This window comes from Rhinolophus hipposideros, assembly GCF_964194185.1.
Source record: "Rhinolophus hipposideros genome assembly, chromosome: 20".
Classification (NCBI taxonomy): domain Eukaryota; kingdom Metazoa; phylum Chordata; class Mammalia; order Chiroptera; family Rhinolophidae; genus Rhinolophus; species Rhinolophus hipposideros.
Window position 1 is genome coordinate 5,372,106 of NC_138066.1, and position 15,549 is coordinate 5,387,654.

General features: G+C 42.4%; 1 protein-coding gene across 1 annotated transcript in view; it reads left to right on the plus strand.

Annotated features, from left to right (window-relative positions):
• Window positions 1-2,456: 2,456 nt before the first annotated feature.
• Window positions 2,457-15,549, plus strand: part of HS3ST3A1 (heparan sulfate-glucosamine 3-sulfotransferase 3A1) — a gene marked incomplete at its 3' end in the record, with an annotated part of 87,345 nt that continues 74,252 nt past the window's right edge. Inside the window, exon 1 of the mRNA XM_081028172.1 lies at window positions 2,457-3,175. Within this exon, the coding sequence (XP_080884298.1) occupies window positions 2,577-3,175 (599 nt within the window). The 5' untranslated portion in view covers window positions 2,457-2,576. The remainder of the gene's footprint in view (window positions 3,176-15,549) is intronic.

Here is a 15,549-nt window from a genome sequence, read left to right on the forward strand (position 1 = left end):
CAATATCCTACCATTTGGGAGCTAGAAGGGAGCGTGGAGGCCATCATTTTCAGGATGAGAAAACCGAGACAACTTTGTAAGCATTTATGGGATTGCATGTGCTTTCAGAATAACTTTAAAATGGTCTTTTTTTTTTTCTTTTCCTTTTTTGTCTACCTTCTGCAACACAGACTGAAATATCTAGAGAAAAACTTTAAAATATCCTGAAGCTCAAGTTAGTATTAAACTTCAACTGGTTTGTCGATATCCAATTTTAGGACACAAAGAGGCATTAAAGCTTGACAGGACTTGCTGTTCATCCTTGTAAAAGCCCATTGCTTTATGGCATCTGAATCTAATAAACCCATCGCTGGCTTGTAGGATAGGTTGGGATTGGTACTTCATAAACATGAAACCGTGTCCTGCACAGAGTATTTATCTAGCGGGCCCACATATGCCACTTCCACCCATCCAGAGTTAGGACCACTTGGACCCCTCTGGAAGGCTAAAAAGGGCTTCCCTGACTTCCACTTCCACGGGCAACTAGAGTGCTGGAAACCAGGAGACGAGGAGGTTGCAAAGTCCCAAAACTATGCAGCAGGAATTCCTCCTGAGTTCCCCTCAACACCGACGCTGCGCCCGCTGCGGGCCCTGGTTAGCACCCACAATGGGCCCAGAAAGCTGCCTCCCAACTTGCAAGGATTGGTGTGCAGCAGCCAAGCTACCGCGCACATTGCGGGGCGTCCTGCCGAGACCAGAAAGCCAAGAAATAGGGGACAAATCGGATCGGAATAAAAACTACCTCATGCAGATTCCACGGGCCACCTCCCTCCATTAAACAGCAAGACGATTTGTACCCCTTCCCGACCTGCTCTCCCAGGAGCACAAGAAGAGGATATGGGGTCAGGGGAGGCAAGAGAGAGGAAACCGCCGTTTATGAAAGGACATTTACTGACACACACACGTACAAACAGCATTTAAAAAATCCATAAAAAACTAGGCATAAGGATTTGAAATCCGAGCTGATATTATATATATATATATATATATATATATATATATATATATATGGTCTTAATTTCTTCCCTTGATTTATTTATTAGCTTATTTCCTAAGACGTTGCTCCTTTCTAGGTCCAGAGAAATTCCTGATCATCCTTAACTAATAATACAAGGGAAAACAATCAAAAGAAAAAAACAAAACACTGCTGAGAGGAGACAAGCCTCTTCCGAAGGTCCCGCAGTGGACAGCTGAGTAGGTGCAAGTCGAGGCTCTCGCGGAGGAATGCAGTTTGCCCGAGACAAATGGGGGCGTGGCGTGCAGCGCGGTACTGGGAACTGCGACCAACAAAACTTCCAAAGGTCCGGGGAGGTGGCGGGGGGCGTGACGGGGGAAGGTAGGGACAGGGGCGGGAGGGAAGCAGAGCGCAGGGGACTTGGAGGGGGTCAGGGCGGCGAAGGGCTGAGCTGAGTTGGAGGGATTGGGAGTCCCTAATCCAGTGAGTGGCCCGCTGGGTGGAAGTCAGGCCCCCGGGGATCCGGCCGCTCCAGCTGTCAGTCAGACACCCCGGGGGCGCCGCAGCCCCCAGCTCGGCTCCAAACGCGCTAGGCTGCCGACCCCGGCACAGGAACAGGGCGGAGTGGGGAAGGGGCGTCGCCCCAGTCGCCCCCGCCCTCTCCGATGTCATTGGGCAGTCGCTGCGGGGTCCGCGTCACCTTTTCTCCATCCCACCCCGCCCGCCCGGCTGCGCTCGTCCTCGGGCTGGTCCGGCCCGGGCCGTTGACGTCACCGCCAAGTTTGCTGCCCTCGGCACCCCACGTGTGGCGGCTGCGACGGCCTGGGAGGCGGCGGGGCAGCGCCTGAGAGCACAGTGGCCGCGGCCGCTGACAGGTCCCGCGCAGCCGGACTCTGCCACGCGACTCCCAGGTGGGGCGAGGGAGCAGTTTGGAGCAGCAGGGAGCTCACCAACCGGGGAGGACTGCTCGGCGCGGGCCTCAGGCTCCCGCTTGTGCTGAGGGACTCCAGGGGACTTCGCACGAGAGGCGAGAGGGCGCGCCCGGGCGGAGCAGGGGCGCAGGGAGGCAGCGGCCGGGAGGCACGTTCGCTTGCCGCTATCTGGAGAGCACGGAGCTCTGCAGTCCCGGAGCGGCGCGTCCCCTCACCCGAACGGAGCGAGGGATGCGCGGTCGCTGAGCGGGGACTGGTGACTAGAGGTCGCTCGGGGCCGGCGCTGACACGCACGCCTTCTCCACTGCCGCCAAGACTCCCGTTTCTGCGAGTCCAGGGGACTGGGGCGCCAAGCGCTGCCCCAAGGCTCGGGACTTGGCGAGTCTAAGACGATGGTTTCCTAAGCACGGCACCACGTCCCTCTTCCTGTCCCCTCGATCGGAGGCAGGGATCCCTTGCGGGGCTCCCGGGGTTCCGTCTCCCCAAGGAGCCCCGGCTGCCGCCTCCCGGGGCAGCTCGCACGGCCGCAGGGACGCACGGGTGATGCGGCCTCGGGCCAGCGCTCAGGCCTTCCCGGAGGATGTCATGGCACCTGGCGGGGTCCCGGCCTAGCATGGCCCGCGCGCTGCCCGACGTCGCCTCCGGCTAGGATGGCCCCCCCGGGGCCGGCCGGCGCCCACCCCACCTCCGCGGAGCCGCTGTCCCGCAGCATCTTCCGGAAGTTCTTGCTGATGCTCTGCTCCCTGCTCACGTCCCTTTACGTCTTCTACTGCCTGGCCGAACGCTGTCAGACCCTGTCGGGCCCCGTGGTGGGGCTGTCCGGTGGCGGCGAGGAGGCGGGGGCCCCGGGTCGCGCTGTCCCGGCCGGAGGCCCGAGGGCGCTGACGGTGTGGCCCGCGGCGGCGCAGGGAAAACGCCTCCTGCAACTGCGGCCGTGGCGGAGGCGCCGGCGGCCCTCGCGGCGCGAAGGTGGCGCGGAGGCCGCCTGGGAAGAAGAGACCCCCGGGCTGGCCGGGGGTCCCGGCGGTTCCGGAGCCGGGAGCAGCGTGGCCGAGGCCCCGCCGGGGACCCTGGCGCTGCTGCTGGACGAAGGCAGCAAGCAGCTGCCGCAGGCCATCATCATCGGCGTGAAGAAGGGTGGCACGCGGGCGCTGCTCGAGTTCCTGCGCGTGCACCCCGACGTGCGCGCCGTGGGCGCCGAGCCCCACTTCTTCGACCGCAGCTACGACAAGGGCCTCGCCTGGTACCGGTGAGTTTCCCCGCGCACAGGCGAGGGCAGGCAGAGCGCGGGTGTGTGTGTGTGTGTGTGTGTGTGTGTGTGTGTGTGTGTGTGTGTGTTTGGGGTCTTGAGAGGGACCATGGTGACCCCCAGTTCACCTCCCCCCCGGTTTCATGCAGAAGGCAAGGGGCCATCAGTTGTCCTTGACTTGAGGGTTCTCCTTCCCCACCATGCCTTGTTTCCAGGGTAGTGGATACTGGTGGGTGTGCGGGGTGCTTAATGATTTTTGTCTTTAGTCCTTGGGATACCCTTTCCCCCCAAATAGCCAATTTCATCTTTTTCTTCTTTTCGGTGAGAGGATCCTTGTTGTTAGCTAAAGAAAAAAAAAAGTGTCTCCTAAGTTAGAAACTGTTCATCAATTATGAGTATTAGGACCCCTTTCCCAAGAAAGCCTCTTTTTATTTCTTCTTTACCTTCTGGGCAACTCCCTGTAGTCAATGCAGTCTTTGCCATCAGGTATTTATTTACCTTGACCCTTTGCCAGATAATTGTCCTAGGTGGTAAGTAATATAGAGACTTCGTAAAAGTGTCAAGAACCAGAGTCTAGGTAGTTGGGAAATATATGTCGGAGCAAGTGCCAGCAACCAGTCACTGTTTTAAAGAAAGCTTCCTTGGTAATAACTTTCGTTGGGGGAGGGGGGAATGAGTTTTAGACAGTGTTTTCTATATTTGTACAGAAGAGTACCTTTTGTCTCCAGACTGGCAGAAACTTTCCCAAAACTCTTTAAACAATTCTCTTTAGAAATGAGGTGGCCAATTCAAAAAAAAAAAAAAAAAAAAGGAAGAAAAAGGGGAAATATAGAGACACTGGTTACATTGTAAAAAACCCTCCTAATACAGTTTAGGAAACAAGTCTGATTTAGATCTTAATCTTAAATTTGCCAGTCTTCTGAAATTTAGACCACTTTTAATAATAGAATCAGCCAAACTCTAATAAATCCTAGTGTCACCTGGATTTTGTTTGCCATAAATTATTGGCCTTTTTTTCTTTACCCTGAGAACAAGGAAAAATCACATGGCCAGAATTTTTCATTTTACAGTTTTGTCTTGTTCTTTAAATGTGCAGTTTCCTTGTCATTTTAACTGAAACAATATTACAGAAGTTACCACACAATTTAAATATATTTCAAAAGCCCACTAAATCAACCATTCATCCCCAAAACAGAAATGGACATGATTTGACAAGTTTATTTACTTGAGGGGTCAAGCGTACCCTTAGATTGATTTCAGGAGCTGAATTTACAGTAACCCAACTCATGAGAAAACATTTGGTCCTAAAAGTTGAATTGAAACATTAAACACTTTTAAAACAGTAACTTTCCATTTGTTGGAAAGAAAAACAAACAACCTTCCTTAATATAGAAAATATATCATTTAAAATCATCAGCCACTTAAAAAATCCCCTTGTGTTTCTGTCATTTATGTTGTATCCTCTGGGAAGTTCTTATAAAAATGACCTGTTGAATCTGGAAACAACAGGTCCTTCTTTTTAGCACAAAGGCAGCTCTGTTTTTTCCATCAAGGACACAAGAAAGAAGTGATTAAAGACCCCTAAAACTCTTATCTGTAGCAGTTTGCATTGAATTCGGCCTCGTACAGTGTATAAGTGAACACATTTCAAGCCGACTGCCTGGAATATCTAAGACAACGTTTGGCTCTAAGGTGATATTATATGTGGTGAAATATTTTATATTAAAACCCTTTATTTTCATTTTACGAACTAGACTATTTCCACAAAGTAGGATTTTTTTCTTCTCATTCCAGAAATGAGAATTTGAGGGCACAGTATATCTAGAGACCTGGATCTTATTTTCCATGGACTTTCTGAGCTTGTGTAAAGAGAAGGAAGGTTTCAAGGTAACTAGAAACACAAGTATTGGGGGGGAAAAAAAGAAAAAGAAAAGAAAAAAGTTATAAACATTTAGGTCACCCTCTCATTTGGAAACTGGATGCATGCTGTAAAGTAAATCTCTCTTTGGATTGTTTACTCCAGCAGAGGAGTTCTATAAAGCAATTTATGGTGGTTACAAAAATAACTGCACAGTAGACTTCATGGTTTGGTGAATTTAATTTTCTAAGTGTTGGAGCAATGTCTTTGTTTTACCATTTGCAACGGTTTTTTTATTGGATGCATAAATTTAAGTTTAACTCAGTACATAGAAAACTTTTATTTAAAAAAAAAATCCAAGCTATGGATCCTGGATTATGCAATTATTTAATGAAATTTTGCCTCAGTTCTCTTTCATCTTGGCTCTGAAGTTGGAGTTTGATGTTTGTGAGAAAGATTGAAGACAACCTTGAAAAAGAAATCTCCCACATAGAATGCTACTTATCTATTAAGTGCATTTTAGCTGCTTGTATTTAGCCAGTATGTTAGAATAAGGGGTTCAGTTAGACTTTCTTGAGTCAGCTCAAAATTTCTAATATAGGATTTCTACCAGAGAGAGAGAGAGAGAGAGAGAGAGAGAGACAGAGACAGAGACAGAGACAGAGACAGAGACAGAGACAGACAGAGACAGAGACAGAGACAGAGACAGAGACAGAGACTGACTCAGTAGTTGCACCCTAAATGAATTCTGGAAGAGAGAAATCTTTATAATATCTTTTAGATGCTCTTTGACACGGGAGAATCATAAGTGTCTAGCCTAGTTTTTTGGCCCAGTGTAATCTTGCAGTTTGCCATAATAGTTTGTTGTGGCAGTGCCCCCTACTGTTCTGACAAAGGGAGAAATCTGTTGCTGTTAAGAAGTTTGAGAAAATCCCTTGGAGAATGAGTTTGAGAGTTAGAAACTCCTGTTGCTAGGATGTTTCAATAAATTTCTCAGGCTGGGGAAAAAAATAAAGTACTTTATAAATTGCTTTCCAAGAACAGTGTAAACAACCATTTCTTTGTTTGAACAAATTTGTAGTAAAAGCAAAGAAAATGAATTTAAAATCTCTACAAATGAAATGTTTCTGATTGATTAAAATGTCTTAATATTATTCTAAAATAAATGAAACAAAGGCAAATTTTAATATACCAGGGAATTTATTAATTTTGATCATTAAGACACTTCAGTGGAGTTTTCTGGATATGAAACTCCACCCTGATGGGGTTTAAAAAACATTCCACATTACTTAATTTAGCAGACATGATACCAGTACAACAAATGTCTGTGGCCTGCATGTCATGAGAAAGCAATCCTTGAGAATGAATAGTCTCCATTTCCATTGTATGTGTGGTGGGTTCATAAAGGAAAGCGGGGAATTGTTTCCTTAGCTTCTAAACTTTGAGATCTTTTCTAGAAGTCAACAAATGTTTCTACTGTAATTACAAGAGCAGGTGAGCTTAGAATTTATAAGAAGCCCTCCATTCTCTGTCTGTGTATTTCTGCACCAACTAGAAGGTGCTCTATTTTTTCTCCTAAGACAAAAGATACCTATTGATGAAGTATATATATATATATATACATATATATGTATATGTATATATATATATGCATACACACACACATATATTTGGTTTCTGTAAAACTTTAATCTCATATTTTGGCACAAGATAGTATTTATTATCCAGTCTCTTATACTAGTACCTCTATTTCCTATGTTTTGATTTGTTTTCTTTAGTAAGACTGGACAGTTTCAGCAGAGTTCAGTATCACTTAAATTGTTACTCTATAGTGTCCAAGAAGATCAAAGATTACTTAGCTTGGTATTTAGGAGTTATTCTTCACTGATTTCATCAAAATTTGAAGTTTTCTGGCTTCTAACGATCATCGCCTGTTTTTCGAGTCCACCAGAGAGGCAAGCTGAACAGAGGAACTTTCGATTCCTTTCCGGAGAAAGCAGCATTTCGTAGCAGCTGGGAGCAGCTGCAATGTACCTCCATGTGCAGTTTCCCACCCTCCTGAGCCACGAGGCCCTTCTGCATGAAGGGTTGGAAATGTAATTTGAGCCAAGGGAGCTGCAGAGTCTGGCCACCCATGCAAGGTCATATGGACTCAAGTCCAAAGAGGCCTCTCTGTCCTTAGAGCCGAGTTAAGAATATGGGGAAGGGACGAAGGGTAGGAGGAAAGCAGGGAGAAGTTGCTTTGGACCCTGAGTCTAGGGCACATGTTTACAGGGGAGACGGTCTAATTTTTCTCATTCACATAGTTGCCAGGAGCTCTCGCTGACAGGACACTCTCCATCCACTAGGAGGTTGCCAATGGCCCCTTAGAGAAGCCACAGAGCTGTCATATTGTTTGCTGGATGTCTGAGCTCTGGACTCATCATCCCAGTAGACCACCCAGCACATAAGTCAAACAGCCTAGTTCCTGTGTGTTCGTGCATTCGCACACACGCATATACCCACACATACATGTGTGCAAGAACAGACACCTCGTCAGAGGGGAAACTGATGGAATTGATAACAGTAACGTTATTAAGTGGTTAGGAAACTTCTGAACAATATCAGACACCCAGGATATGGAACAGGATTTGGGACTACTGAGTGCAGGCATTAAAAACAATAACAACAACGAAAATCACATATATAGCCTGGACCTGGAATACCTCATGTGAGTGAATGCTCCTTCATAACAATGAGATTTATAATGTGCAGATATATTTTATGTGAAATGCATAGCCATCTGTGAGTGAAAAATCCTCCACAATAATCTCCTGACCTCCCCTGGAAAAGAAAAAAAACACTGTGGCCAAAATATTTGTTTCATATAAATAAGTCTGCTGATTGGTCAGGAAAGAATATGTGCCAAATCAGTATTTTGGATGGGCCGTGGGAATGAAACAAGCCTGTGCAGTTAATGACAACAGGGGCTAACCTTAAATAGACCTCGTGCTCACATCATGAGGAGAAGTGTGTCACAGAACAAGTAAACCTACTTGCTATAAACAGCGGAAAGCCTCATATCTCTAAGAGACACATTTGAACAGTTGCAAATTGCAATTACCATCAGTCAAATTGCTGAGCCCAGTTGGGAATTTCTTATATACTTAGCACTTTTCCTTAGGGGGACATCTTCCTCCACCAAGTAATAGTAACTTGACTGATAAAAAGTGTCATTTCTTGGTATGTTTCCCAATGAGATTAGACTCCACGTTTTTAGAAAATTGATTTCTGCTTAAGTGATGAGTTACAATTGTGAAAATGAGGTTTTTATTAAATATATGCCTTTAATATGTAATTACAGGAAATTGCACCTAAGTAATATTTTAGCTCCCTAGTCTTTCCATTTATAAGAATGTCTTAAAAATGTTTGCATTTTAAATTTGATACAGTTTAAAAATCTATGCAGGGGATATTGAATCAAGTTAGTAAATAAACTTATGTGAAATCAGAACTTTGAGGAAATACCGAGTTCAGTGAGTTGAAGCATAGTCCCAGTTTTTTGCATCCAATAATCACAACTTCTGATTTTTTTCATTATTCATGTAGTTGTGACTATCATGCCTCTAACATTTACATTTATCCTATGAACACTTGAGGAAAGTCAGAAGTTCAGATTTGGCTTGTTTCTGAAGTTGTCAGATGACAGTAAATGTGAAAAAGAAAAGGGGAAGTATTTATTAAGAATGAAGTTTAGTAATTGACAGTAGGCTTGTGATATTCGTACAAAGGTTAAAAAAACAAAATGCTATTATTATTCATTGACTCTTGAGAGCAGCCCACTTTGAAAGTGACATGTAGCGCCACCTAGTGGAGGGAGAGTCAGCAAGGATACGGAATGGCCAAACTTTAAAAACCTCAACATAATCAGAGTACATTTGCAGTCTGAATTTTTTAAAAAAGGTGGGAGCGGTCTGTTGTTGTTTTGTTTGTTCGTATACAGAGAATAAACTGGTGGTCGCCAGAAGAAGGGGGCTTGGGGAGCTGGTTGGAATAGGTGAAAGGATTAAGAAATAATTCGTAGTTGGTAGTTACAAAATGGTCCTGGGGATGTGAATGAACTACAGCATAGAGAATATAGTCAATAATGTTTCAACAACCATGTACAGTGCCAGGTGGGTACTAGACTAATGGGGGGGGGGGTCACTGCATAAATTATATTAATGTCTAACCACTATGCTGTACATCTGAAACTAACGTAAAAGAATACTGAATGTCAACTTTAACTGACACAAAATAAGTAATTTTTTAAAAGGCAGGGAGATTGTATTAGGTAGCATTTACAGCAAGTAAGATCTTCTTAGTGTGGCTGAGCTGCACTTTAACTCTCTGCCTGAGCTCACTTCTTTTAGGTAGGGAGTTTATTCTTTGGAGAGAAATAAAAGAGACTTGCCTTCATAGTAAATCTGAAAAACACGATATAAATGATTAGGAGATTTATATTAGAAATGCACATGACTGAAAGGAATGCCATATGCCCCAGATTAGTTTTGTTAGTGTGTTTTGCCTCTGTTTCTGAAAGCCAGCTTCAAATGAAAATACTTCCAGATGATTTTATTTCAACATGCAGCCTTATTCCTTCCCCTGTGTTGTACAGACTCTGGAGGAGGGTCCCATGATTCTTAACAGGCAGCACACAGGAGCCTGTTTAACCCTTAACGCACCTGAGATACACTACTGAAGACCCTACTCACGTGCGACAATTTCATAGGAAGTTGACTTCAGGGTTCCAACAGGAGAGACCTTCCTGGGACTACAGTCCAGTACCTAGGGAGGGTGGGCTGGGGGAGAAGGGTGGTGGTCAGGTGAAAAGCAAAGCAGAAAAAAGGGAAAAATAAGAAGGTTACAGTGGAGGAACCTGGCAGATACCATCTTAGCCAAGTGGTAAGGTTAACATCGCCTTGTTATCACGTGGAGATCATGTACCCTGTGTGCAATGAGGAGGGCATTTCACCTGTGGGAAATTCTTCCCCTGAATCCATGACTTCACTCTAATCATGAGAAAACATTAGACCAACCCAAATAGCGGGCCACCTACAAAATACCTGACCAGTATTCTTCAAAAATGTCAAGATCATGAAAAACAAAGTAAGACTGATAAATTGTCACAGATGGGAGGAGATAGAAGAGACTAATCACTGAGTAAATAAAGTGTACTCGTGACTGGATCCTGAAACAGAAAAAGTGCGTTCATGGAAAAACTGGAGAAATGTGAATAACGTGTGTGGCCTAGTTAATAGTATTATACTGACGTTAATTTCTTGGTTTCGATCATTGTACTAGGATTATATAAGATGATAACAAAAGGAAAAACAGCAAAGAAGGCAGCTAATGGCACCAAGGGATATGGGCTCATACTGACATATTTCACCGTGTCAGCTCCCCCTTATTCTGTGTTTCTTCTTTCCCCTCCCTCTGAAGGACCCCAGCACAGGCCTGCCAGCTTCCCCTCCACTGCCAGCACCTGTTGCTTCCAGACATGCTGAGCTCTCCCTCAGCTGATTTCATAATAAAATTGGCTCATGGCTTCCCTCCTACTCTCTTGCCCCTGAAACAAGTACAGAGACAGTTTTGTTTTTCTTTTTTTCTCCTTTTTATGGCTGGCAAATGTAAAGTGAAGAAGGTATAAAAAGTTGCCCACCCTTGACTGAATCCCTCTCATTCTGGAGAGAAACTTTGATGTAAATGACAGGTTTTTGAGCACACGAAGAACTGAAGTAGGAGTCAGAGGAAAATCAGACTTGGGAATCTGGCTTTTTTGCTACAGACGTAGGAGGAGCAGTTGTCAGGGGTCGGGAAGCTGGTTATGGGGTGAAGAGATGTGTTCATAGCGATGGACGCTCCTTATGCCTAAGAAATAAAAGAGAACTGCCTAAGAAAAGCAGTCCAGATTTTCTGGGCCATCTTACATATTCTGCTTACTTGACCTGTGCTTTAATCTTTGGTTTCGATGCTATGACTGGATGAGACCAGCCTTAGGAGCAAAATAGACCTGGAGCAATCACGGGGTTAAAGGATGAAGGAGAAAGAGAGAAAATCCACCCTCTAGAGCACTGCAGGACCAGGACATCCTGGGTGGTTCTTCCTGCTGAAACTGCTAACCCCAGGATGCCAGTCTTATCACTTAAAAGTTCCTGTCTAGGTGGCATGCTGGCATTTTCTGCTTCTGTTTTTAAACACACAGTTGTGCATCTGAGAGTCTGGTGTAATAGAGTAATGAAAATCTTATTTGAAACATTTCCTTTGATATTTTTAACAACTGTAAAAATAGTTTTATCCATATTCTATTTTTACTTGAGCAAAACAAAACAATACACAAACTATATCTTGAGACTCAAAGAAGTTAACAATATTTCCTCTTAACTGTTGATCCAATTTATCTTTATTAGATCTGTGTTATGAACTGTTTCATGTAAAGCACAGGCTACCAATGCTTATGTAGATACAAATAATTTCTGTAATTTAAAATGCCAAGTTTTTTGGCATTTTTTCCATCTTAGTTGGTATACACTTTTCTACATGCGTTTTGAACCATTTTTAAAATAGCAAAGTATTTGAACCCTGCAATGTAGGGTTTGATAAAAATCTATCGTTTTAGTCTCTGTTTTATTCATTTCTGCCCGGATTTTTGTTATTTCCTTCCTTTACTAACTTTAGACTTCAGTTTTTCTTCTTTTTCTGGTTTCTCAAGGGTTTAAGTTAGGTTGTTTATTTGAAATCTATCTTTTCATAACATAGGCATTAATTAGTATCACTCTAAACTTCCGTCTGCGAACTGCTTTTGCTTCATCACATAAGTTTTGATATGTTGTATTGCCATTTTCATTTGTCTCCAGATATTTTTTTATTTCCCTTTTGATTTTTTTCTTTGATTCATTGTTCAGGAGTGGATTGTTCAGTCTCTGTTTGTGCGTAAATTTTTCTCTTTTTACTGATTTCTAGTTTCATACCATTGTGATCGGAAAAGATATTTGATATGATTTCAGTCTCCTTAGATATGTTAAGACTTGTTTTGTGGCCCAGCATATGATATATCCTAGAGAATGTTCTGTGTGCAGTTGAGAGGAATGTGCATTCTGCTGCTGTGGGATAGAATGTTCTGTGTATGTATGTTAGGCCATCTGATCTAAAGTGTAGTTCAAGCTTAGTGTTTCCTTTGTGATTTTCTCTCTGGATGATGTGTCATTTTAGACATGTGATAGTGGCTACATTTGTTAAGCCCTTACTGTGTGCTGGGTGATGCTGCATGATCTGCTGCACATAGTCTGGATATTGCATTAATATGATTAATATTATTAAGTAGGTTCTATCACTTATCACCTTTTATAGATCAGGAAACAGAGGTTCAAAAAGGTGAAGTAACTTGCTCAAGGTCATATAGCCAAGTAAACACTAGAACTAGTGCTGGGCCCAGATCCATCCACATCCGGTATGCAAATGCTTCACCATGACAATATTCTATCATGGTCTCTGACAGAATCACCCATGTGTGGTTCCTGTTAAATAGCAAGCCATCAGTGGCTCAGATATGGTAGGGCTTGAAAGGCTGCCCCATGTGATTAAATGATTTGGATATGTTTGATTCTGGCTGTTGAACCTTCAGTTAAAAAACAAGGTAATATAGCAACACATGGTTGAAAAGTGATTTTTTACAAGTATTTCATAAATATCCTGTGTGCAATCCTAATTGGCCTATATGGAATGATTAAAACCATTTCTGTTTTCTGTGTAATTCTTTTTTTTTTTTTTTTTAGAAGATATCTGATCACAGAACTCATCCTACTGAGTATATCGGAAATCCTGAGCCACTCAATTGATCTCCCCACCCCCAACCATTAAAAAATAACAATAACAATGAAAAAAACTCAACTATTAATTGGTCCACATGAGCAAATTTCCTTCTTCTAAACAGCTACACGAGGAAGCCAGTATATTATCAGAAATATAATTAGACAGCTGCTTCCTACTCCTGGAATTGAGGCAAGGTGAGTTGGTGGCTGTGCTCCTTTACTGTTATCATCCACAACTCCATGTTTCCTTTTGACTGTAGGAATCCTCCAACAAGGCTCTCATCTTGAACATAACTGAGTCATTGCCAAAGTCCATCTTTCTCACTCTTCTGTATTTGTACTTTTTGACTGACACTTTTTTTGTTGTTCTTTAGACATGTTGATACTACCAATCATGGTAGTATTTGAAACCCATTTGTTCCCTCCAAACACTATCCTGTCTATCTTCATTATTATTGTTATTAATAATTTTCATCTAATTGATTTCTTCCAGCTGGTCATTATTAGTGCCAAGCCCTTTACTATAGTGGTCAGGTTATTGCTGCATCAGACGTAGCTGTTGATTTGAACTTCCTTTTGTTCTAGCCAGATAGAATCATAAATTGTAAGGATGTGGGAATTAAAAGGTATCTTAGAGAGTGTTTTCTACATGTGAAGAAACTGAGGTTAAGCCAAGAACATGGTCTCAGGATTTCTGATTCCTAGGGTACAATTCTAAAAACTACAATTGGGAAACAATTGCATGGTCTGAATTACATAAATTTAATTTCAGAGGATTTGCACCAATGACAAAAAAATATTCCAGAGAATGGAACAAGTTATAGCATTATTTTTTTCGCTTCCCAGAACTGGTGAATTAAAGTACTGAATTGCATTGGGTCAGTGTTCGTGTTTAAATTTCTAGTTTTCATCTGAGATGTTTTCCCCAATATTTTGATGCTTATAGATTTTGGAACCTTACAAGGCCTATGGATCCTTGTAGGTAATTTGTGTTTTACGGTTGTTGCATGCTTGCAAAAGATTAGTGGGAGAAATCTGAGTACAGACAGGAAAAGTTTGCTTTTTCTCTCTTGAGTGTTCAGAGTAGGAAGTAATCAATCAAATTATGGGAATAAAATTCCTTTTCCCTTTTTCAGAGTTCTTACTTGGATTAGCTCTCTCCTTTCAATAGGAAATATCAAAGTTGCCAGGCTGCTTTGAATGACAAAGTCAAAAACGATGTGTTTGTTACGGTCATAAATCTTTGCAGATTCTCATTAAGTTCAGGTATTTAAAAAGGGAACTGGATTAAGCTGCAACTAAAGTTACATTCCCAGAGCTAACTGCTACCCACATCACCTTTCTTAACTGAAGCCATGTTTGCTCTGGATGTTTTGAAAAGTTCTGGCAGTAGGAAAACGCTGCAGCAATGAAGTGATTTCATTTCACAAACACAGCTTTTAAGTAAACAAAAACTGGCATCTTTCTTTTTTTTAATTTCCTGGTGGACTCTAATTATTCTTGTAGTTTCTTTCATCAAATGTTGTGGGTGTTTGTTTTTTTGTTGCTTTTTTTTTTCTTTTAGAAATAAAGGGCACTTGTTTTTCTTTTTAATGAGATCTTACTCTTTCTTCTTGGTGTAGGAGGACTTGGTATTATAACAATATTTGTTAAAAATGCTTTTCCCAAAGCCAGAGGGTCTACTAGAATGCCCAGCTAGGGTTTAATGATGGAAAGAAAACAAATTGGATCTGTTTTATATTTACATGGGGGGGAAGTTGTGGGGAGTTAATGCTTGTGATAAAAATTCTTGGGATTTTCAGGTGCATTTTTCCTGTGGCAAAGGATGGCAAGTTGGAAGCAAACATTGGAGAAACTATTTTTCAGGTCCAGCTGGTGTTTACCAAGACAGAAACTGGACTCATTATTGCCATGTCCTCTGATTTTTGAAATAATCTTGGAGTACTTGTTAAAAATAAAAACATATTGGGAAATAATTCATATATTAAAAACCCAAACCAGATCTAAAACAAAATAAAATTCTGCATGGATGAAGCAAATCAATCTTATCAAAGGTAAATAGTTGCTAGTTTACAATCTATGGCTTATGGTGAAGACCAGAGCTGGACAATAAAAAGCTGGTATACCAAGAAGTTTTTAAGCTGTGAATCATAATACATTAATGTAAAATGAAATCAATTATTCTTTTTTAAATGGAAGGGGCTATAATAGGATAAAATAGGACCATGCACCCCATCTAGCTAGCAAGACAAATACTATCTTGGCAAACTTGGTTCAGTTATTTACATGTGTGCACATGCAGAAAGGGTTGGATGTAAAATGTATTTGTCATAATGGATCTCAATATCAAAAATTTGAAAACCACTGGCTAGTGTGAGCAGATGTCCTGTTCAAAAAGACTAAAGTGAGTATGCTTCAGGATTCCTTGAGAAGCTAAGTGTGAGCATTCTATGCTATGGATTCAGTCTTTTTCAGCCGTGTATCTCTAGGGCCTGAATCTGTACCTGTCACATAATAGATTCACTATTTGGTTAATGAAAAAAATTTAAAATGATACTTAGGACAGACGTCAGCATTTTTTTTTTTCTGAAAAGGGCCAGAAAGTAACCATTTTAAGCTTTGTGGGTCATGTGGTCTCTGTCACAACTATTCACCTTTGCTTTTATAGTGGGAAAGCAGGCTTAGAC